Source organism: Hippoglossus stenolepis, chromosome 20 (assembly GCF_022539355.2).
Source record: "Hippoglossus stenolepis isolate QCI-W04-F060 chromosome 20, HSTE1.2, whole genome shotgun sequence".
Taxonomy (NCBI): domain Eukaryota; kingdom Metazoa; phylum Chordata; class Actinopteri; order Pleuronectiformes; family Pleuronectidae; genus Hippoglossus; species Hippoglossus stenolepis.
In genome coordinates this window covers 9,076,679-9,101,998 of record NC_061502.1, presented here as the reverse complement: position 1 = coordinate 9,101,998, position 25,320 = coordinate 9,076,679, and the positions used below count along the sequence as shown (strand labels likewise).

At 42.6% G+C, this 25,320-nt stretch overlaps 1 protein-coding gene across 4 annotated transcripts; it reads right to left on the bottom strand.

Moving 5' to 3' along the window:
* Positions 1 to 1,317: 1,317 nt before the first annotated feature.
* Positions 1,318 to 25,172, bottom strand: dpf3 (double PHD fingers 3). 4 transcript variants are annotated; one of them, XM_035144354.2, is made up of 12 exons: positions 25,005 to 25,172; positions 16,620 to 16,780; positions 15,136 to 15,243; positions 12,599 to 12,732; positions 11,621 to 11,716; positions 10,958 to 11,027; positions 10,407 to 10,448; positions 8,541 to 8,678; positions 8,300 to 8,428; positions 5,252 to 5,364; positions 4,257 to 4,338; positions 1,318 to 4,103 (listed from the first exon to the last, which is right to left on the bottom strand). In XM_035144354.2, the coding sequence occupies exons 1-12, from the start codon at positions 25,034 to 25,036 to the stop codon at positions 4,036 to 4,038; spliced, it is 1,173 nt and encodes a 390-aa protein (XP_035000245.1). In that variant the 5' UTR covers positions 25,037 to 25,172; the 3' UTR covers positions 1,318 to 4,035. The 4 variants fall into 4 exon arrangements, 2 of the variants coding, with proteins under 2 accessions (XP_035000245.1, XP_035000246.1); XR_004694326.1 differs by lacking the exon at positions 1,318 to 4,103 and adding an exon at positions 6,436 to 7,053 and having other exon boundaries at positions 4,309 to 4,338; XM_035144355.2 differs by lacking the exon at positions 10,407 to 10,448.
* Between the last annotated feature and the right edge of the window lie 148 nt (positions 25,173 to 25,320).

Genomic DNA, 25,320 nt, shown 5'->3' with positions numbered 1-25,320 from the left:
ATAATGAAACTAATATTTAAAAAAAGAGAATCAACTAATAGAAAACTGTGTGTGTGGTACAAAAATGCAGTACTTTTTAGGTATATTTAGGTATTCTAGCTTGATATGAGTATTTGTGTTTTTGATGTTCTATATTTGTACTTCATTTCAGAAGGAAATGGACCTTTATGTACATATAGAATTTTACATCCACAATAATGATTAGTTTATAAAAATATTGCACAGAGTACAAAACATACTCACCATACTTGCCATGCAGCATAATACGTTTATTTAAAAAAAATTTTAACAAATCACATTCAATACTCTGTAAAGATAATTATCATGTAAGATATTAAATACAGGAAATTAGTTTGTAATGGAGTATTTAATGTTGGGTAGTGTAGTTTAGTACACACAACATAAATACAAAATACATGGATGAAATATTATTTGTGAGGTGTGGAAGCAACAAGTAATGGCTCACATGAAAAACAACCCGCACATAAGATAAAACATAAAATAAAAAACATACCAATACTTCAATACAGGTTAAGTTAGTACAAAAAATTGAATTGGACATAAATGTATTATAACAGGAAAAAATTACCCTGCAGTACGTGAACTTTTACTTCTGAATATTCCGTCCATCATCAGCAGATGGGTTTAAAGGTTTTTAATTGTTGCTGTCAGGTCTGACAGAGACGTGATGTCACAACAACGTTATGTATACAAACTATTTAATTTATAAAAATGTATTTATGTATTTATGAGTCTAGGCCATGATCACCATCAACTTGACAGTAAAATTCAGGACCACATCTAACATCCAATATGTCATCTGGAGCTCTCCCCCAGTCCAATAGCGTGCCCTAGTGGCCATATGATGTAAACACAAACATAACTTTTCCAGAAATGCTAAGTGATGTGTATTTTAAAGAAAACTTACAATTAGCCTTTCTCATCATAAAGTTGTGAAAAAATATCTGGAGCTGCTGGATTAGCTGAACAGTGTTTCTGTCATGTGCTTGTGATCTGCAGGTTTATCGCATTGTATCGCTGTTGTAGTTAATGTAGATCAGACAGACACACAGCAGCCATGTCGTTGGGGGGAAATGACGGCGTATCTGCCCATTCACTTATGATTGATTCATATCAGAAATAGAAATCTTGACCAGAGCCATACACACACATTCAGTTATACAGCATTAGGCTTTCCTGGTACTGGATTATTGAAAGGGAACAGAAGCCCTGTAAATACTGTAGTATTTCTGTAAATATATCTGAAAGGCAAAAACTGTGGAAAGTTCCAGTCCATCGATTCCATGCGCGGAAACAAACGATTGAAAAGTGTTTTAATTCAGCACAAAACATAACATTTACTTTAACAAAATACAACATATATTTTGAATCACTGTAGGTGATGGCATCAAATAAGAGTGAAGGAAGGAAGACGCACAGGGTCATTATGCCTGCAATGGAAAAACACAATACCAAAAAAAAAAAAAACCTCTATGTTATGAACACCATATATCTATGCTATAGCTCATGATTGTCGGTGGAAAAGCGAGATCAAATACAAATTCACAATAGCAAAACACACAAATGCAGAATTTGGTATCCTGTCAAGGCTTACACACCATGTGTACGATACGGATGTTTATGAGCAAACGTGTTTTTAGGGATGTTTTGAGTTAGTGCTACCAAATGTTTGCACATTACAAAAACAAAACATTGCATCGATGAAGATTTTTTTTGATGGTTAAAAACAACAGCAGAATGAAAATGGAAAAAACTGTAAAAATATTATTACATTAACTGTGCCAACTTCCAGATACAACACACCAGTAAATACTGCCTCCTCAGGCCATGGAGGGCCTCCTCCGAACAGTGATGAATGGAGATTGAATGAATGAACACATGTTGAACTGATGAATTTACAGCAGTGGTTCCCAAACCGTGGCGTGGGGCCCTTTGGAGGGGGCGAATATGACCCAGGTGGAATGTGTAAAAGTGAAGAGCCTTTTTTCACAGCACAGTATTTTACCTGCCCAACACAAGTGTAACTAACAACATCAATTGACCCCCATCATGAAATTTACAATATAAATAGTCCAATCGTAGCTTTTTGATTTTAACCCGTCAAAAAATGTTTTCATCTGCATTTGGTTGTTTGTCTGTTAGTAACTTGGTGGAAGGCTGTGGTGTGGGTCAGGGGACAACCCACTAAATCTTATCGCACATCCAGATCAAGTTGTGGAGGAAAATGTCACTTCGTTTCACATTGCAAGTTTTTGCAACATGTTCCTTGATTTCTCTGAGAATAATTCACAGATCTTGAAATTCAAGCATGTTTAGGGGGGCTGAGGTCTACGATTGTGTGCAGTTTGTTGCAGATTCCTATTAAAATCCAGATCTAGTGAATTTAAATGTGGTTTAGTGTTGGGCCTTCGCAGAGGTATGCACATTACTGAGGGTTCTTCTAGTTCCACACGCTGAAGCTGTGTAAACGGTGCACTCGCAGTACTTGGTAGACAAAGAGTCTGGAAAACTAGACTTTTTTTCGTGACCTTTGTAAAAACCAAAAACCCAAGAGTCAGAAGAAAGGATTAATTAGCATGTCTATCTGCTCTTCTATGAACTAAACTAGTTGTAATCTAATTACTTCCAACCCTCCAAACGACTTGATGTGGTGATACGGGTTTCAAAAACTCAATTTCAGCACTGGAACATTTACTTTATTGGAGCCAAGGTTTTATGATATGACAAACAGTGAAAAGGCTCTTGTTTTTTTTCATTTGAACACAAGAAACTCACGAGAAAGCAAAGAAAATATAGTTCATCTTAATATTGTTATTTCAATATATCTCTTCTTTTGTCACCAGTATTGTTACCAGATGACAGAAATGCTTCTAATGTGCATGTTTGCTTGTGGTGGGGTAAAGGCCATAGGGTGCGTGACAGTAAAAGTCTGGGAACCACTGATTTACAGTAATCATGATCTTCATAACAGTAACATTGGTGCACTATCAGCAACGCATGAATACATGTTTCATTCTATTTAAAGACATGTTAAATCTTGTGTAAAGTGTTACATGTGAGCACCATCGTATCCTAGTAACTACAAGGATACAGAAAACAGACGCGGATTAAAAATATCAACACAATCCGTAAGGAGTGACAGTCGAGGCCGCTTTATCGCCGCGTTTCCCCTCAGCATCGGACATAAATTCCGCCCAGCTTGACAAATACTGTGAAAGACGGCATAACCAACACTGAGTCTGTCCAGATATAAGGACATATACTGTAGGAATGTCACCGTAAAGTTTAAACACAAGAGAGGGGCCGGAGCTGGAAGGAGAGATTTAAACAAACATCAGTCAAAACCCACTCAGGTTCCCCCACTGTAGAGTCCGAGCAGCGAGGGAGGCAAGTGAAACAGCTTAAATACTCTGAGAGAAACGTCATCTAAATTATACTCAAATGCATTTAAATCAGGGGGGGGGAACATCCAGAGAATTCAGATGTTTGCTTTAAAATGAATAAACACAGCTCAGCCACAATATTAAAACAGGGCACTTGTTTAGATGGTGGTAAGAATCGTTGTATGAACCATCGGTTGTGCGATTTAGAAAATACTTTCACTTTTCATCTATCATTTCCCCCCGTTTTCTAACATTGTGGCCGATTCTGTGTATCCACCTTTTTAAGTCTTGCTTGGGATTCTTGCTGTCTGCTGATTGCCGAGTGGGGAGGTAGAGGAATGACTGAATGGCATGTTCGCTGACTTATGGTCGAGATCGCGTGTTGTGATGGCGTTCGCATCTGGCGTGTTGCTGTGGCTTCATGAGAGGTAGAGGATGCCTGCGCCTCACACAGGAAACTGCCCTGAGCCTGCTAATGCACTGGAGTGTGTGTGTGTGTGTGTGTGTGTGTGTGTGTGTGTGTGTGTGTGTGATATGAGATAAAGCTTTTGCTTATGTGTGGGCAGTTATATGTGTGTAGACAAATATATGTCTTGTGTATGTGCGTGTCAAGAAATGGTTGAGGACGTTGTTATGCTTCTCCATAGGCTGAGGCCTTGTCCTTTAACAGGTCCAGACACACGTGACAGCTCCAGCTCCCTGTGGAGAGAGAAGGAGAGAGAGAGAGAGAGAGAGACTGAGATCCAATGTCTTTTCCATATATAGCCTCTGTTTGTAGCTTCTCTCAAATCTACAGCTCTTAAACGGTCGTGGTCCACCTATGTATACTAAAACCTGTGAGAGCTGTTATACCTTCCGGAGGCTGGTTCATTGGAGGCTTCAGGCAGTACATGTGGTATCCTCTGTCGCAGTCATCGCAGAACAGCAGCTGGTCCTACACGGGCAGCACACAATCAAAAACCATAAATAATATATGAAATGTGCACAGGGGGCAGACAAATAAATATAAGTCCTACTGTTATTCTCTAACAAGGCACGAGGCAGCTAAAGGAGCTTCCAAGAGTCCTGTATCCTGTACACAGGGGTGTTGCAACAGGGTAGGTGAGGCAGGAAACTGCCTGGGGCCCCGAGCTGAATGGGGGTGTCGGGCCCCCCCCCCGAGAACGATTGATTGAATTAGTCCACAGCAATGATGTTTTTTAGAGAAATATGAGAGCCCCCTTAAATTCTGTTATTGGCTATGTACAGGAGACTGCAATGACACAATGGTCAGAAACCCCCAACAGGCCCCCATGTCACTAAAGTCGCAAAGGTCTAGGACCCCCCCCAGATCCCTTTTGCCCTCAAAGCCTCTTTAAACACCCCGACCTGGACACTAGAACAGACCTGAAAAATTGTTTTATTGGTTTATTGGCATAGGACCAAACATTATCCAACTTTTTTTTGCAATGTCCTTTTGTCACTATCATTCAAATATATTTTGATATGTTTTTCCTGCCCTGTAAATCAGTCTTATGAATCTTGAACGTATGTGGCTTCTACGTTTAATATCATAAACGATAATACAGCTTTTACTCAAAAGAAAATACGTTACTGAGTCAGTCACGAGTCGTAGAAATGGAATGAAACAGGAAAAACATTTCGCTTCAAGTATTAAAATATCAGCCTGGCACTAATTCAGTGTTGTATTGCCTGTGACAGGCTGAACGCTGGCTGTGGAAAGGTCACAGCATTAAAAGAAAAACACATCAAATTTAATCCAGATCACAGCAAATTCCAAAGGAAACCTAGTAATAACATCCCAACACTGGCATCCCATACAAAGCCTTTCCCCCTGCTGTACATACATCGTTCTCTGAGGTTCCACAGAGGCTGCACGACTTGCACTCGATGCACTGCCACTGGTACGTCCTCACCGCCTGCATCATGTTGTCGGTGAACTGCAGGCACGTTGGGTGACCTACAAAAGGGACGGGGAGGGGGGGGCGACGAGAACAGTGATGAGGGAAGGAATGAAAGTGTTTACAAAGCAGAGTCAGTGGTGTTTTCTTATGTAACCGTTTATAGACGTGTGCCAGAAGTCCGACTTGATGGACACACATTTACATCATGCATAAAAAGCTTATTTATATAATCTGCAGCTGTATCTGTTGGCTTCAGGCTTTCAGGACTTTTTCCAGATTAATGAAAATGAATAAATACTCTTTCTACTATGCCAAGAGTTTGTCATTAGATTCTAAGGCTGTGATTAGTTTGGAATATCTTTGAAAGACAATCGTTTTGCTTGTATGTTATTGGAACGATATTTTTCCCTGGTTGAGATGAATAGGAGAGACCCAGAAAACATCATTTCTCCCTTCGTTCAGAAAACACAAAGTATTGTCAGCCGCAAGTGTCAACCCATAGTGTTGACAGTCCATAGAGATGGATGGCATTCAATATCAAAGTCAATCTTGCCACAAAAGACAAGTGATGGTACTGTATGACTGGGAAAACAAACTTAAGCGGTTGTGTGTGTGTGTGTGTGTGTGTGTGAGTGTTTTATCATCTTCCCTAAAAATGTAAACACATACATTTATATTTACATTTATATCCTCATCATTTATAGCTATTGTCAACACCTTTGATAGCCTCCCTGGAGCCTCGCGGTACCGTCAGCATCTTATGATCACTGGTATCTGCCCCGCCCCGGTATCAATGGGATATCAATGAGCCGTGAATGAGCCACAATCAGGGATGAGATGATTTAAATCGAGACTGGGAAAGCAGCCAGAAACGATGAACACTCCCTATCAGCCTCCGATGGGTGAATAAATGTGACCTTAGGAGAATTTAATGCAGAGCTGTTTAAGCGCTTCCTCAAATAGTCTCTAAAATCAAACTGGGGAATTAAAGCTGGGAAGTAATAGATTAATAGATGTGATCTTATTGGATAGCACTTAGCTGCAGGCAATTTGACAATAAGTATTTCCACTCACCATCGAAGTCCTTAAACAAGAGAGGAGCAATTGAGTGCCGAGTTGGCTCTTACCTCTCGGTAACCTGTCCTCTTTAGCCAATGGAGTGACTCAACAGTCCAGGTTCATCCCTCCCTTAGTGGCCAGTCATGTTATTTACTCCACCATGCCAGCTATCAACCTTTAAAGTCCAGAATTAATGAGGACGTAGCCAGTGGAGTTTAACCTATGATCTTGATAATCTGAGTCAAGTGTAAGAAGTTAACTTTTTTTAATGAAAAATGGAAAATGTCTTTTAAAAAAGCGGTAAAAAAGTAACTATATCCATGAGAGAAAAGGTTTTCAAGAAGCGTTGCGCTTTATGCATGAATGAAAGATTTTAGAATAATCCTGTGTCTTCAAGGTGAGCCACTGTAGTCCAGTCTGTGCCTTCAGCCCGTCAGCGTTCCCCCAAAGAAAAGGTTTAATCAGGAAAGGAATTTAATCTCGCCACGAGGTCCAACTAGTCAAGCTGTCCTGATATCAGCTGTCAGCCACAGCATCATCAGCATCATCTTCTGATAACAAAATGTCTTCCAGCTCTGCTTCTTCAAAGCCACCAAAAGTGGAGGCCTCGCTGTCTGACGCCGTGCCGAACAATTCTTCGAGAGCACTCATCTTCCTCCCATCCTTCTTCGCTCCTCCTCTTCCAGCTACCATGAAAACATCAGTGTCAGAGCAACACAGACAAGGCCACACACTCTTACCGCAGCAAGAACAACATCGCACTCGCTGAAATGTGTACCCTGCTCTTGGTCGAGCTGATTGAAAAAAAAAAATGCTTCGCTGAGATATCCAGCAAGTGTGGCTTGGACTATAGTCTGAGGAAAAAAAAAAACGGGGAAAGGAAACAAAAAAAAGCAGCCAACTGTGCCATATGGTGATGCATGAAAACTGAGCAACCAAAGAGTGAAGCTAGGCCGTCACAAAGGAGAGGACCTTGCTGATGGATGAGGTTGACATGGAGAAGCATGCACGATGGAAGCAAGCAGCGGAGACTAAGGATCGATGCTATTTTAAATGGAAAGTTTCAAAGAGTTCCATGAGTAGGCTCTCAACTGTCAGGGTCTAGAAGGCTCATTGATAACCCATTGAAAAGACACTGTAGCAACGCTAAAGGTCGAGCTAGACTGTGTAATAAAAGTATATTTATAATGTGTATGCCAAAATATGCACATTTATTGATGCAGCAACTTAAACTGCATTGGATAAACACCTTTATGTCCATGCAGCAAAGATAAACATCGCAAGGAAGCGAAGAATACACATGAACAACAGATTGTGGGTAAAAGGAGGTAAAGAGAAAATAAAAATGAGATGTGCAGTAGACACAAATTAAAGAAAAGAAACCAAGTAAATAACTTTCCTATCCCCCCCCCCCCTTAGGGAAAGGGGAGATAAAAAGATTGATGTCACTTTAATGTTTGCATGCTAAATATCGCGCTAAAGCCAGGTGAGGGTAAGCTTAGATTATTTTGGCCTTATCTTAACCTATCTAAAGACTGGAAACAGGGGGAAACCACTAGATGTCACTAAATTCTACACACTGAACCTTCAGGTAGAGAGATTTAGAGGTGATGTTGGGCGAGTTTGTTGCCTCTGGACACTGCCAGGCTAGCTGTCTCCCCATTTCCAGTCTTTATGCTGAGCTAAACTAAGCCAACTATCCCCAGCCATGGGAGTGGTATCAGTTTTTCCATCTAACTCTTGGCAATAAATCATATTTGTGTATTTTCCAACATACTGAACTATTATAATTAAGAGTGGTATCGTCACTCGTACGACATTCTTTTAAGTACACAAATTTGGTTGGCAGGAAAACAAAGTTATTACCTGTTGTCTAAATGCCGACTCTCAACAAAGAACCAGAAGCTTGAATGGGAAAAGTTTGGGACTCACCTGAGCGTCCACAGTCAGAGCAGGACACCAGCTCCTCGGCCTGGCCCGTCTTTCTGTTGGAGTCCTGATCTCCCAGGCAGAAGTCGCAGTAGTCGTTGGGGATGATGGAACCGTCTGCGGCCTTCTGAGCTGTCAGCAAGAACAGACAAGGATATATTAGCTGTTGGAAGTTTTCCGACACCATGAAGACATTCTAGCGAGCGTGAACAGAAAGCCTCCGTGGCCCTGTGTAGCGTCTTACGTTTGTGGTTGTCTGCGCTCCGTGGAGGAGACGGGCTCATCTCTGTTTCTTTCTCCTCCTCACCCTCCTCCTCTGCCAGGTGAGTGTGGGTGTAGTGGTAGCTCAGGCCGGGCCGGTTCTTGTAGCGCTTCCCACAGACTAAAGATAAGACATCACAGATCCATTAGAAAGGTGCAAAGCCTTGTGGGGAGCGAGTACAGTGGACTTCAGAGTCTGCTCAGAATCAGCTTTCCAACGCTGGCTGGTGCCGAACAAAAAGTCAGCGACTTCAACTCACTGTCAGTGCACACTAGAAAAAGTATACAATAGGATTGTGACTGCCCCAATGTGTCCACGCCAAGCTGCTATATAGTTTACCCCATTCAGGTATATTAACAGGGTAGAACTACTTTTCCCCTCAGCTGTAAACATATGACTTGACTTGTAGGAAAAAGTAACTGCATTGCTAACTAAATTTGTGCAGTTGCAACTTATCAAAAGATGGAATGTCACCAAGACAGAAAACATGGAGTATTAGAGTATTATTAGAGTATTTTATATAATATTACATTGAGTGATTTTGTGGATGTGAATGTCGACATTTGTAGTTACCAACTGCTTGACAACGCGTGCCCCGGGTGTAAATAAGAAAGAAAAGTAAAAAGGACTTGTAGGTTTTGCAAAATTGGAAAGAAAACACCCAAACTGGTTCACGGCAGCATCGAACATTAAGGTAGAGATTTTAAAACTGGTGGAATAAAGTCGGATGTAATGAGCGTAGTGGACATAATGACGTGAGTCCATCAGGCCATTCTCTGTAACATTTAAACATGAATATGAATTTAATATTCTTTTAGCAAATCGTTTTAACACCATAATCAAAATAATGTATTCTGAATAAGGTCAATAGTTGGAATATTGGTGTCCGAGTAAACATGGTCAGTGTTAAACATATATCCACAGTAAGACAATCAAATGGCGGACATGAACAAAAGCTGGAGACCACCGGGATTTGTCAGATAAATACTTACTGTGTGTTACAACAAGTGACACAACGAGGTGTACGAAAAATATCAGCTTTGACTATTTTAACAGTGACTTCTTTGGGTTAGTTTTGCTTGATGTTTCCACTGCTAATGTTACTGTCAGTTAACTTTACTCTGTTGTTACTGCACTATGGTACCATCACTATAATATAATTTATACAAAAAGAAAAGCAGAAGAAAGCACCTTGTTTGCTAAAAACAAAACTACACTGACTATATATCTATCTGAATATATAGTCTAACACTGCACTAGATTTGAGAATTTTTTGAGGATTCTTCACAGTGAGCACAGTAGAGCTGTAGCCATTGTAGAAGTTTCTCCTTATCCATCTGGTGCATTATTGTGGTGCTATGCAGCCATTTCTGGTTCAACTTGAGTTCGTGTGACCAAATATCACAAGGCTGCAAAGCTATTCATCTGTTTATTACTTAACATCTGTCGCTCCTCCTTCCCAATTTCATAGAAATTGTAATTTTCCCGAAAGATAACGTTAAAAACACTTCTACAATGGCTACATATGTGGATCACATCACAGCTATAGGGTGAACTAAGAAGCATGCATCCCTCGGCGCGCAGTTAGCTCCTGCTGAAGCATCATTTGGTGCATGCCTTGCGATGAGCAAGCATTAAGGCACATGGAGAAGCGTTAGTGTCATGCAATGCTTGCATTGTAGGAGGGGATGCCTGTTCTAGCACAAAGCATTTAAAAAGCATTAGATATCTGTAAAGGGTTAGCATTCAGTAAGCCATTCCCACAGCAAATACCTATGAGCAAAAACGCCAATCATAAAGAGCTCATGGAGACCCCTAGAGAGACAAGATGGCGACAGGGTCAGATACCTTCTTCAGCCTTTTTTGAGTTATGCTTTTGTTTGTATCTATCTGGAACAGAGAAGACACAAAAGCAAACGATAAAGGAAAGACAGAACAAGACACAAAATGAGGACGAGATTCATTTGGTTGAGGCTCAGTCAGTGGGGCTGTCTCTGACTGCATCCCCATGGCAATCCATTCCCGGGGGGATTTATCCCAGTACGTAAGTGGCATGCTAGTCAGGTCTGGATTAACAGCAGACTCTTTCTTCATGCTGCAGAGGACTGCTCTTAGAAACAGAGGAGGAGAGGGGCTATCATTGGAAGGAGAGAGAAAATGACTTGTCTGATAGGTTTGCTGAACAATGTGGAGCAGGCATGTAGAGAAAGGTTTCCTGAAAATACACCATGAAGAAATTAGGTTAAGATAATAATTTGATAAGACCCAGGCCTACGGAGAGTTTCTCCACTACCTTGAGCATTAGGAGACACAGTGATTGTAGACTCACAAACGAACTCATGACCTGATCACATGATGGCAAATGAAGGACAAAGGGGTCAAGTTCTCTTTTCTCTTACTGTCACAGACGTAAGGTTTGTCCTGGTCGTCGGTGTTGACGGGATCTGTTCTCCTGCGACTTGATCTGTTCTGAAATGAAACAACAGACATCTGATATTTAATCCTCCAACGTTTGAGCATTAAAACACACATTTAGGATGTTTAGACGCTGTAGCTTGCTGATGTTATTTAGCTGAAAGCAAATATCCACAAATACAGGCTACTATCACCTGCGTTTTACACCTGGATACACCTGGCGTCCACAGTGTTCGAGCTGCTAAAACTGAGACGTTTGGAAGAGCTGCTGGCCCTGTTTTAATTTGAAATCTCTGGGGCTGCGTTTTAGTCTGGGCGGGCAGAAACTGAGATGGCGTAGACCCTCTACCGCTAGCTCATCGAATGTTTTCAGTCTCGACAGAACCTTCACTGATTAGTCAGGCTCCTATCACACAACCCCTCCCGCATTAACCTCAGTTATCAGTGTAGAACGCCACATGATAATAAATTACAAGCGTTTCTGACCCTGTTGTCTCTCCTGTTACGCAGTTAAATTCTGCAGTTTACAATGATACAACTATTTGCATGCATAGGAGACAAGCTATGTGTGTTAATGAGATTATGTTATTGTTCTCTTTTATGCCACATACACATATAAAATGTGTCCTTTTGTCTCTGGAACTCACTTTGCCTCTGTTTCTGTTCTTTCTCTTTGGAGTGTCCAGTTCAAAGTCGTCCTCGTCATTGAAACCGTCCCCATTTTCGTCTGCATCCAGTACCCTCTGCAGGGAGCAAACGCACAGGACAGAGAGGGTTAGGCATGAACAGGTTAGAAAAGGAGGTGTAGAGTTCAACATGGAGGTATCAATGACTTTCCGACTGATGCTGAGGGAAGTGGGGACAGTCATGAACAACAGCAGCAAAGAAACTAAGGATCCAGTTCGACAGACATTGTGCTTTGTGGTAAAAAGAGAAAAACATTTTCGAGGGAAAAGACGGAAATTAGGTAAATGTTGTGTTAACACAATCTGACTAAATAACTGTTGACATAACACAACACTCATCAAGTCAAGGACCCATAGTGACATTATTCACTATCAAGCTATCAAGAAGTGGGTATTGGATCATCTCCTCAAATTGAACCATAACAAGATGAAACTCCTCATCAAAGGCCCTGAGAGCAGCAAATGTTACCTTAAAAACTATTTCTTTATATGAACTTTGAGTGGGAGATAAATGAAGTGCTAATACTGTTTCCTCCAACTACAGAACATTGTGAAAATCAAAAGTATACTATGCTTTTAAGATCTAGAATTTTTTTAATCTTTTTGTCTTTTCCGATCAGTGTGCATACACCATAGTAACCAGACTGTTAACTATTACACAACTTATGTCACACGTCACACAATTGTGGGAAAATTGACACGGACCTTGGTTATCCATAGAATACAAAATTCATTTTAGAATTATTTCAATGACTTACTGTCATACCTAATGTACTTTAGGTCAAAGTGAGATAACTCTGGTCTCCTGAAATCTAGACTTAAAACCAGGAGTGACTTAAGCTTTTCCAGTTACTTACTAACTGTCTTCAGCTACTAAAACAGAACACAAAGCACAACTTAGCGATGTCTGATACAGACAAAAAACATCCAATAAAATACCTGTATTTCCAGCAACGTCTCCTCTTCCTTACAGATGCTGTTCTTTTTCTCCAGCAGGCTGTCCCCCCTGAGGAGGGCCTCCAAGGCTGTGGCCTCCCCCGGGGGCACCTCCCGCTTTGGGGCAAGCTCAGCTTCTGAGGAGGACGAGAAAAAAAAGGAATTTGATTTGTTAGCTGTGTATGTGGGTGCAATATAGCGCATGTGCATTCAAATATACCCCTCGTATCTAGTGGCATTTATTTTTTCTAGTTTGCAGTGCATGTAAAACAGCTTGTTAAATATCACATATATATATATATATATATATATATACATTTCATCTACAGAACACTTGAGTAACCAGCTTTATGTAGAATCACATGATGAGGACTTTTGAAGTTATCCTAACTGGAGAGCACTTTCAAATAGCTCAGGTTTGGGTCAACAAGATGCCAATTTAGCGTAGGTGGAAGGCCAGAGCAAGACAAAGGTATGAGCATCAATGTGGACACAGAGTTCCTTCTGTTTTGGGTAATAAAGTTTAATAACAGTGACAAGGCGGCCTGCCAGAGAAATAGGTGCACCTGGTGCTTAGTAATAAAGGAATGAATATAATGAAGCAAAATTTAAAAAACATTGCTCGTAAGCCTGAATGATATCTCACTCTCTCCTACAATCTGCTTTATCTTTCTTTCTCTCCCTCTTTTCATTTCCTCAGAGATGAACTTCCTGCAGCAACGGCTCTCTGTCCTCGTCTTTGAACTCTAATAACCGGATAAATACAGAATGAAAGCAGGGATGTGACAAGAAGGGTGGGGAGCGGATGAGCCGCGGCTGTAAGACACTCTTATTGAATACAGAGCTGCTGTACCGCTTTGTCTCCTCTGCTCCCTCCTCTCCGCACCACACACTGCATGCCTCCTCCTTCACCTCTGCTCTCAACTGACACCCTCCCTCCTCCTCCCTCCTCTTTTACACTAAAGCCCTCTTTCCTTTGCTTTCCTCTCCCCCGTTTTCTTTGCCCTCCTCCTACCCATCCTTATTCCCCTTTAAACCCCCCCCCCTCACCTCTCCTTTGACTCTGTGGGGCAAAATGGGGAGAGCATAAGTGGAGCTGAATGTTCTGCTCTGCAAGTAATAAGCAAAAAAAACAAAACATCTTCCACTCCACACACACACACAATGTATCTGAATTTCCATTTCCTCTTGATCTAAACATCGGTCGACTGGCACCGTCCTCGCCAACGTCACAAAAATGTGTGTAGACAGTTTCCCTCTGTGTCGTCTACCCTCATGCATTTGCTTGCACCCTTTTGAACCTCTGATTGCAATGAATGACGAGTGGAGAGCAAAATGGCTGCTGAGGTGCAGCCCCTGACTTGGGCTGTGTGACATGCAAAAGAAAAAAAACAGAGGATCTACAAAAACAAGGAGTTGAGTTTTGGTTTCAAACTCTTTCGAAGTTACCTCACGACAGAGCCTCTGTGTATCTTCACGGACACACACTGACACACACACTGACGGACCTCTCTGCCCAGGAAGCATTAAATAAACATAAAGCATTTCCAAAAAGCCCGAGAGAGGAGCACTCACATTCTTCTGCCGTGTTATGATAGATATCTGGGCCAAACTGCAGAATTGGATCTCAGAAAAACAAAACTGTAGACTTCTACATTTAAGGCTTTCCAGTATATACAGTGTCTCGAGGTTTCTCTCTCTCTCTCTCTCTTTATGTGCTTTGGTTGCTGGTTGGGTGCAGCTCTGGAGAGTTTCTTCTCCTTTCTTGTTTCCTGAAAATGACTCTGTCCTCTGCTTAAAGCTGTGGAGTATTATATTGCGTCTGGGAGACGGCGGGGGGGTTGGGGGGGGTGGGGGACAATGGTGTGGCAAAGCAGAAACAAAGACCTGCCTATATGTCCCCCCATATCAGGTTCCTGGGGGATTCCTTAGCTAAAATCCCCTGTTACACACACGTATGCATGCATGTATGCACAAACACGACACACAGACACACACACTTCAACCTCATAAGACTCACTTACATTCTAATGGCGCATGGATAAATGATTATAGAGGCCCAGTTAGGGTGCTTCTGTGCTATAGCGGAGAGCCAGAGTCATGTGTGGGGGTGTTTGTGTGCTTATGCATGTGCACTTCTGTGTATGTGTGTGTGTGTGTGTGTGTGTGTGTGTGTGTGTGTGTGCGTGCATGTGTGCGTGTCTGTTGCCAGAGAACAGTGAGAGGAGGCATTGATTCAGGGGAGAGAATGAACCTAGAGACCTGGCGAGAGAGACGGGCTAACCAGAGCCAGATGGTCAGATAGTGAGCATAAATGCCACTCACCCTAAAGCTCTGTGCAGCTGTACACCAGCACTGAGGGCACGGATGCAACATATACATGTGCATTTTAGTGGACATAGCGTGAATGCAAAAACGAGAGGGCGCACCGTATTTCATGGTCAGCACTGCTGAGGCCATGGCTTTTCACTGTGTATGCATGTCAATGTGCTGCTGGGCTGTGTGTGTGTGTGTGTGTGTGTGTGTGTTGTTTGTCTTACCTAGTCGAAGCTCACACAGGCGGAGCTGGGGATCCAGAGGAGGGTGGAGTCGCCTCTTCTTTCTCCAGCATCGAGCAGGGTAGGTATACATCTGTCCCGCTGCTTGGCCTTGACACACACACACACACACACACACACACACACACACACACACACACACACACACACACACACACACACACACACACACACACACACACACACACACACACACACACACACACACACACACACACACACACACACACACACACACAGGAAGATTTTTAACTACTATTGGCAAGCCCGTTTTAACAAAACCTGCACTGAAACTCAATACACACAAAAACATACGCACACAAAAACTATCTCTGTTTTCTTGACACTTTATACATCCAGATTTCTGGCTAAAACTCAGTCTGATGGTTCACATATTAAGAAAAGACCAACTTTTATGGTCAGATGCCAGAAACACAGTGTACATTTTGTGAACTATCACACATATAGAATCATTGTAGAAATGTCACAACTCCAATTAACCATTGTAATAATTACCACAATTGAAGCAAACCAGGCTTCCTCTATTTTAATTGAATAGTTTGGCGCCTGACCTTGTGTCCAATCATAATCTACCATTAGCTTGAAAAAAATCAGGTTTTTTTAATGAGTGCACGAGCAAAGAAACAAAGCCAAGGATAAGCAAGGGAGGCATAAAGCCATAATACATGCATATAATGTTAGGTCTGCCACAAAGTATAGGGTGTGGCCTGAAGGGCTTTGCATATGAGATGGAGAGCAGGCTATTTGTGTCCGGCTCTCAGTGAAGAGCGGATTCATTCCCTTCGGCCGTACAGGCGACCCAGATGTGAAGAAATGGAATGCTGACTGTGTGTCTCAGGATAAGTCATCACGTAGGTATAGTCATAAATCATCAAATGCACAAGAGGGGTTGATTTGCTTTTTTTGTAATTCAAGGAGGTCAATAATCTGTCTTCTATTGCTTATTCGCTTTCTGTCTGAGAGTAACATTAGAGGATTGATACCACACTCATGTCAGGTGATTTACATAGGTTAGGATCAGAGAACCAGAAGGTTGGGGGTTCAATCTCTGGTTACTCCAGTTTGCATTCCAAAGTGTCCTTGGGCAATATGGGCATGTGTATGAATGGTGTGTAATAGAAAAAGCGCTGTATATAAAACTCTTGTGTCTAAATGAATCTCATTATGTCTTAATTTGTGAATAATAACCTGAAACTTTGTTTTCATTACCTTAGAATGAGTTATTTATATCTAAGGCAACATCAAAAGTGGATCCTCTTCCACAGAGTCCACCTTGTCGCAAGGCCATGTTTCTACGGTGGCCCAGAACAGACAAACCAAACACTGGCTCTAGAGTGTGCATTTCACTTTTTCATGTTTTCACCTCTAGATGCCACTGAATCTGACACACTGAACCTTTAATAAAAGTAGGAGTAACTCATTTTAGCCCTTGCTGTGTTTCTCACCTGGCTGGCGGTGGCGCTTTTCCATCCAGATGTAGCAGTTGTTCTGTGCAACGCCCGTTTGCGAGTCCAGGAAGGGCATGCGCACACTGCGCTCGGCACAGAGTCGGGCATTGTAGCTGCGACAGTGTTCAATGGCCTCCTTATAGAACTGGTCACCCAGCCTGAACACAGAGAAACAAGAAGCAGGTTAACTATGAGGTAGACAGACTCTCAGACAGAAGATAATCCTTTAATGTAACGTGTCAGGCTAATTATCGTTTACTACAACAGCTCCCCCATTCATTCAGCATCTGAAGTAAAGTGAAATTAATTTCTTTGTGGAACTCAAGTTACCCACTAAATTATATGTCCTAATGATCCGAGCTATAAGCTGCAAGCAACTTCCATTTCTGCTTTCTGTGTCATGACGTCATATCAGCTAAATGTTGGCATTTTCTTTTGGATATTTAATAACAATAACACCTGACTGATGAGTGGCTATGGTCTGTGAAACACACACGAGTGAGGCTGTTCAACCCTGGTTAAGTTTAGCTTTATAAAACACACCCTGACTTCTCTCCGCAGTTTGACTCAGTTTGAGGTGTAAAGTCTGGATTTAGTGCAAACGTCTGAGCTGACAAGGAACATCTGTACAGGTGGGGGCACGATAACGACAATGGTGAAAGTAGAAGAAATGCTTTAAATTTCAAATCCTGTCAAACTGATAGATGAGGCAGAGCGCTGGATCGAAGTCCACACAACCGACAGGCGACACATTGCTATGACCAGGATGTGATCCATTAATAACCTCCTCAGTCCAGGCGAGATTTCTGCAGCTAAGATAATCAGAGACAGACAGAATGAACCCGGATTCATTCCTGGTACGGTTTCATTCCTGGTATGTGGTTTCCACACATTGTCTTTGTTTAAGCTAAGATAAGGCAGGGGGGTTGAAAAGGTTAAATAAAAAAGGGAGAAAGGCTCTTGGATCTCTTGCTCTTGGGGATATTCTCTCTGTTGATGTGCACACACGTCCATCAGCCGGCCCAACATCCTGTCTCCACGACTGTGAGCAGAGATGGGTGCTCTGTGGATTCTCTGCACAGATATGTAAAGAATGCCAAGCTGGACAAAGACCAGCATTCTGGTCACACTGAATCTCACAAAGATGTGCAGTGTTTGGGAGCGGAGGGATAGCGGAGAGCTTGGAGGAAAAAGATGGGGGGAAGGGAGAAGGGTGAGAGGGCAGAGTGAACCAGGTGTTGCATGCAAAAGATGAAGGAGAGAGGGTGACATTGCAGGTATTTTACTTGCAAAAAATGTGAATACAAAGAGGGAAAATGGAAACTTTGGACACAGGCAGCACGGATCAAGGTCTGCTTCACGCTTGTTAAATGTGAATTGCACCTTAGGTTTGGCTGCTGCTACATCTAGACTGGGATCAGAGATGAATGGGAGATTTGTTGCTGGATGTATAGGCGATGAGATGTGCTGGAGGAAAGGGGAATAGCACGTGGCTGTATGATTTAATAGGACTGTTCATCTACCTTGCATGGTATATTATTGGGAGAGGTGTTAAGTTTGTTATTTATGGTTTTGGGCTGACATCGGAGAGAGCCAGGTTAGTTGTTTCCCTGTTCCTAGTCTTTAAACTAAGCTAAACCAACTGTCTCCTGGCCCTAGCATCATACTGCACATGCAGTGGTATCTACAAATCTTCTCAACTTACTGTTAACAAAAAGCATGATTCCAGAAAACAACTGCTTTGGGTATAAATCTACTTTTTGAGCGGATCAGCAGATAAATCAGGATCAGAAGAGAAATGTGGATGATGGACATCAGAAATCATCCAAATCACTGATGTATTTATTCTGACAATTCATTGCAGTAGTGATAAATTGCATTTGCAATGGTGGAAAGTAAAACTTCTGTTGGCTCTGTGTGCCACAGTGTATGTATAATGTCTGGGCTCAAACACGTGGCTGTTGCATACTCAGTTTTCTTTTTGTCAGGAGACTCTACAGAAATGAGAAGTGCAGCTGGTGTTATTGGTGCTACATCTTTTTAAAGTATGACAAACCGGCTGTCACCGTGATTTAGTCATATCCAAATCTCCAGAAGAGACTGCCTGTCACATAACTTACATTCCCAGAGGTAAAGTGTTATTCCTGCTGTCACTCTTTGTTCCCTGAACTGAAGCATGTGTGCCTGTGTGTGTGTGTGTGTGTGTGTGTGTGTGTGTGTGTGAGGACCTACAAGCATCTCTGTCTTCATCCGTCTTTCCCTATTTTCCTCCCTGTGTCATCCCATACTGCCTGTATGTTTCTGTCCCATTTCCAGCTACAAAGCGCCTGTATAACATCCTCCGGCAGCTTCATAAACTCTTACATAAGCAAATGTTCGCGTCTGCTTGTTTGCCTGCTGCGAATTTGTCTTTGTGGTATGTTCGTGTGTTTGGGTCAGAGACTAAAGACACACTGCATGTGTGTGCATATGCGTGAGCGTGTATGACCATCTGTCTATGAGTTACATGTCGGCCCTTGGACATCCTACCCTAAACCCCTGACCCCATCCCACTCTGAACTCGACTCATCCATTAGACAGTGTGCTGTGCTCCTGTTTGTACCCATTAGTCCACTGTATGGCTGTTTGTAGTGATTTTGCTTATGTAAGTCGAGTTTTGCATGTCGGTGAACGCATTCCTCCTGGTCAACAGCTTCCTGGATACTGATGGAATCTGCAGTTGCAATGAGTTTGTGTGTGTGTGTGTGTGTGTGTGTGTGTGTGTGTGTGTGTGTGTGTGTGTGTGTGTGTGTGTGTGTGTGTGTGTGTGTGTGTGTGTGTGTGTGTGTGTTGTTTCAACTGCTCACATACTAACAAAGAGAAAGGCTTTGTGGTTGATGGTCACTCTTATCTAAACAACTATGGGCCATTTCATCACTTAATGCTAATGGTTCACAGGTCAATGTTTCCAGGTAAAAGGGAGAGGAGAGGAAAGGAGAACAAAGCTCTTTCTGCATTTCAGTTCAGCCTTCTGTTTTCTATTTAGACATCAGGAGCTACCACCTGACACTTTTATCTAAAGTGACTCACAACTGAGGGACAACACTGAGCTTCAGTACAGCAGGAGACCTTGAAGTAATAAGTGCTAACTCTGTTCAATGAGAAAAAGTATGAGGGAACAGGTGAGGAAGTGCTCCACGAAGTACTGGCTAAGGTGTTAGGTGACGAGGTGCTCTCAGTAGAGATGAGTCTTCAAGAGGTTGTTGTGATTGCCTTGTGTACAAAGATGGCAGTACTGAATGACACGCCTTGGAGGAAACGGAGTGGCCCTGAAGGAGTACAATGCTGTATGATTGAGTTCATGTAGGTCGGTGCAGACCCAGACATCGATCTGTGTTGAATTTGATTCTTGGAAGCCTTTGGTAGCCGGTGGAGTTTGATGAGCAGCGGAGTGACATGTGCCCTTTTTGGCTGACTGAAGACCAGACGTGCCGCCGCATTCTGTAACATTTGTACGGGATTCACTGCGTATGAAGGTAAGCCCACCACAAGGGCATTGCAGTAGTTGAGATGAGAGGCCTGTCGCAAAGGTTTCTCGTGGCCTTGGCTGAGATGAGGGATGAAGGGGCGATTTTGACATTGATGTCATGCAGGAGGAATGGCTTGGTTGGGATGACAGAGTTCAGTCTTGGTTGGAGGTGGCGTTCCCTCATCCATGTGGATTAGAGACGAGCCTGTGAGGTCATCTGGCGAGGAATGACAGGAATAGTTGTTGTGTCATCTGTATAGGAGTGATTCGAGAAGCTATGCTGGTGGATAACTGGGCATTTAGATCGGATTTAAAACAAGAATGGGCCCATATTGTAGAGAAACGATAGCAGGATGTTGTGGTTCACTATGTCAAAGAATCCTGATCCGATTCTGGTCCGGCAAGATAAGGGCGGAGGACTAAGCCGCAGCTCTGGCGGTTTTTTAGAGCTCCTGTTCCAGGTAACAAAGACGTTTCAGTAGAGGGGCCACTTGGAGCCTGACTGATTTGGATCAAGGAGGGGCGTTCCATGAGAGGAATCCTGAGTCCGAGAGAAACCCCCCTATCTTAGATAAGAATGGATTCCCAACTTGAGGTAGAGGTATGAAGCTTAATTTGCACTGAACTTCAGGTGAACCAGTGTGGTCACAAACTTCCAAAGACTCAGTTTAGTAGCAAAGAAGAGCTTATCAACATTATGAATAGTCAAACACACACGTTTGCCTGTCAGATGTCATTCCTCTCTCATCTGCCACATATCTCTGTCACTGTTTTACCACAGGTTCTGTTACTACTGACTAAATACAATACAATCACATTAAGAACTTTTTAGAAGTATTATAAATCAGTCATACTTCTCTCCACATTCATGTTCATCTCTTTACACTCCTACTTCAACAAGTTTCGAAAAGTTGAATGGGATACCTCTTACTTTCCTTTCACGCTTGATTATTTGATTTGTCAGTTGACGGATTGAGCTCTATAACATTATAATGGGCATATATTATAACTGTATGGCATTTTAGACGATTCAGTTAATTGAGAAAATAATGAGCAAGCCTGCTTCACTTTCAATTTTATTTAGAAAAGAAAACACATCACCATTTTGCCCCAAAGCAGGAGATGTTTTGTCAGTTATGCAATCCTCGCCACAGTTTCTCATATCACACCTTTGTCAATCACTTTAATGAGCTCTCTGCTTTGAAACAACATCTCAGTTGATGGCTGTGATTATAGCATCCGCAAGACAATCATAAGCCCTTAGGAGGCTGTAAAATAAATTAATAAAAATATAAAGAGGAAGGTTTGACAGAATAATACAATTGGAAAAATTGTCTCTTCAAGTTTTAATACTACATGAAAAACGTTTATGTTTCCGAACATAAAGTTGAAATACTAACGTCAGCCTCGGGTAATGTTGGATTTCCCTTCAACTGACACACATTACTTTTCACAGACACACCTTTTCCTGTCAGGAAAATTTTAAAAACACAACTAATAGTGTCGGGGAATGGTGCTGTTTTTATATCACAAAATGCATGGGCACAAGATAATGAGAGTAGTTAAAGTCTGGTCAGTCAGTTTGGACCAGGAATAAGTAAGGGGCCCCAAAGGAAGTGCAGGGTTGGGCAACGGCATATGGGCACTGATAGGCGTCTTTGTGACATTTAGTAGGCAAAGCAGTGGGTGAAGCAGAGAAGAGGGAGACACGGGGGAGAGAGAGAGGAGGAGCAAAGGAGGCCGGGGAGGAGGGGTCCGATGTATCCTGGGGCACACGTGTTCCCTTTCAAACCCTGTCACACTCATTTTCTCTCCGACTCACGGATGTGTGTAGGCCTGTGCACGAGCCCTTGTCCGTGTGCAAACAGACACACAAAGCGAATAAAAGGGAAAGGTGCAGGGCGCAGTCAGAGCAGGGGGTAGAGCGAGCAGCTGAAGAGGAAAGGGTGGTGCAGAAGGGGAAACCCTGATTCAGATGCTGCTGTTGTGTTACTGTAGGGGTGAGGGAGGGGTGGGAGCCGAGGGCTGAACGAAAACTCAACATTCAACTTAGCATGGGGTAACTGGAGGAAATATGTGTCTCCAACGCACCAGATTACTTATTTATCCTGGAACAACATGCAGTCACACCTCACATCTACACACATACAAAAAAACATAGGGAGAGACATGTGGCTGCCTTCTTTTTAAAAAAAAAAGAAAAAACATGTTCCTGGACATTTAATTCCCTGTGCCTGGAAACCATTCCCCAACATTCCCATTCCCTCAGATAGACAAAGGCCAGGGTTCTGCCCCTGTGCTGAGGGTGTAGTATAAATGTATGCAGTAAATTCAGCCAGGCAGACCCCCACACCCCCCACACACACGCACACACACATACGCCCCACACACCCCAACCTCCATCACTCACTCACGCTCCCTCTCACGCACACTGGGGGAGGGGCGCGCCTTTGCACAAGCGGCCATGCATGTAACAAATATACACAATAAAAACACACAATCCCAAACACACTGACCCTCCTCCCTTGTCCGTGTAACCCCGATGATTTCAATCCTTTTGCAAACACGGTCAAACCATTTTCCACCTGAGGTCTTTGGTTCACTGTAAATCCAAAGTTAATGAGGAGAGAAATAGCTTAAAGGACATATAATAATATGCACATAAATACTCCCCTGCATATGAATTACGCAGCTCATTTGAATACTTCTCATGTCAGCCCTTCATTAAGTCCCATCACACACGGCCTCTTATCACAAAGAGGTCTTTGTAAAAAAAAAAAAAGAAAAAAAAGAACCAGAGCTTTAAATGAATCAAGTAAATATGTGAGTTTAAATCTGATTGAATGAGTCGAGGAAGCCAGACGTGTTTACAGCCAGCTGCTGATGGTTGCTATTCATCTTTTCGGAGCTGAGTTCGGCACGGCAGGAGAGGAGGGCCGGATCACTACCATGTCCTTATTGAGTGCACATGATTTACCGGCCACATCCTGAGGACCGATGACAAGCACGCCCCATTGTTTCAACCAGACAGTGAACTCACACAACTGCTCGGTCTGGAAAGTGGACGGCAACATCATTTCCCACTGCATGTTACTTGATATTACCTCGTACACTCCCACACTCTTGCGATTAGGACAAGCGCTGATGCGAGTCTGTCTGTTTTGGTGGGTGAAGTCACTGTTTTCCCCTTTTTTTTGTGTGTGTGTGCAGATATTGGATGGGAAGGAAGGGAAAGTCCTGCAATAGCCTATATGAAGGGCAGATGGGGGCTCCCTCCCTCCCTCCCTCCCTCCACCTCTCCCTCTGACCCTGCATCAGAGTGTCTTTCTTTACCTCTCTGTCAACAGATGGACCCAGGAGAATACTGGGTCCATCAGTAATCTATAATCTGCTCTACATGCACAACTGCAGACAAAAACAAAGACAAACATATACACCTACAGACTGTCTCTGCGGCAGCCTAATCCGGTTTGATGGAATACAGGAGATTACAGGATGTTTTTGTCTGATTTGTTTTCGCTGCAAACAATGAGCTGTACAGTATTTCCAGGATGGAAAACGTGTATAATTGCACATCAATATGAAACTGCCTTGGGTGAAAGCAGATAGATGGTGTTACAGTCATTGACACCACTTCACATTTTCGAAAATACAACTAAATAATTTAGCAAATAATATGTCTGGTCAAATCATGCTCTGTTTAAAACATGAATATTAACACACCCACCAAACAGATCAGGCAAAGAGACCAACACGCATTAGGTCATAGAAACTGAGCTGAAAGTTAAGAATAAATCTCTTCTATTACTTTTATAGTGCATGGATAATTTATAATGTAACAAGGCAATTTGTTCATAGTCACGTTAAAAAGGCCGGTGGAAAAAAATGATTCTGACCCCTTGTAAATGGTAAATGGTTTGTATTTATATAGAGCTCTTCTAGTCTTGATGACCACTCAAAGAGCTTTACAGTACAGTTTTGCCATTCATCCATTCACGCACACATACAGTGCATCTATTAGCAGCACTTGTAAACGTTACATCTTTCAGTCTGGTTTATTTAACTGGTTTTAATGTGTTATTGAAGCCAACATATACTTAACAATTCATTTAAACCTTAGAAAAAAAAATCAACATAAAAAATGTGTAGCCTACAACATACTTAAAATCTTGCTCTTGATTTAGATACATGTATTTTGTGCAACCCCTTGACATCATGACATCGACATAACGTTTTTTCCAGAGCACATAATGCATGCAGCTCTGAGGTAGATGCTCCTAGTAAATCCAAACGTGTGCATTCATTTACACTACCAGCTGAAGGGGGACTGCAGACCCCTTACATCACTGGTACACGCAGGTCTTCCATACACTTATGAAAGGAGGTCAGTGCTGCATGATAATAATCTGCTCTATGCTTTGTGTGCGTCCGTCTGACAGCACGAGCCGCGCGCTGCGCCACCGTCCTCCTCTCGTCGTGCGCATTGTGACGCTAATTGCGTGAAATTGTTTTATTCAAATTCGCACGTCTCGCGCGGACAAAGAGCCCCGCGTGCAAACTTTTGCGTTCGTGCAGCAGAATCGTGCACGATGGCAACTTTCTGTCTGAGTGGAACCACGTCCGCGAGAGTGAATGGAGCTGTTTACGCGCGGGCTGGAGCCGAGTGCATGCTTTTTTTTTTTACCCGACACAGTAAACAAGTACTTGCACACAACACACACTAACACACGCATACGCGCACGCAAAGGCTGTCCAGAGCAAGAGTGTTGATTTTCTGATACTAACGTGCACCCGATTTAACCCTATACTCCTCTTACGCGCATGCAGTCAAACTGTGCAGCCATTGCATGAAATATTTCCAAAGAATTACTTACGATTTTAGAGGATTATGAATGACAGTCGCCATTTTCCTGCAGGACTGTAACGTAATATTCCAAATCTCGGTATAGTTTGGGACCCTTGCGGAAAAAAAAGAAAAAACACCAGAGCCAATACGGTCCTGGGCAATGTGCTCCCCCACCAATACAACACCAGCATCAAGACGTGGGGCGTGGCTTAACAGAAATCTGTCAAAACCAATGTCCCCCGTCTTTAGATTCTAATGATCTCACCAAATAAACTTGATTTAGCTGTGATCTATTTAAATAGCATCAATATCACACACTGCGAGCAGCTTCATGGAGTTATTTT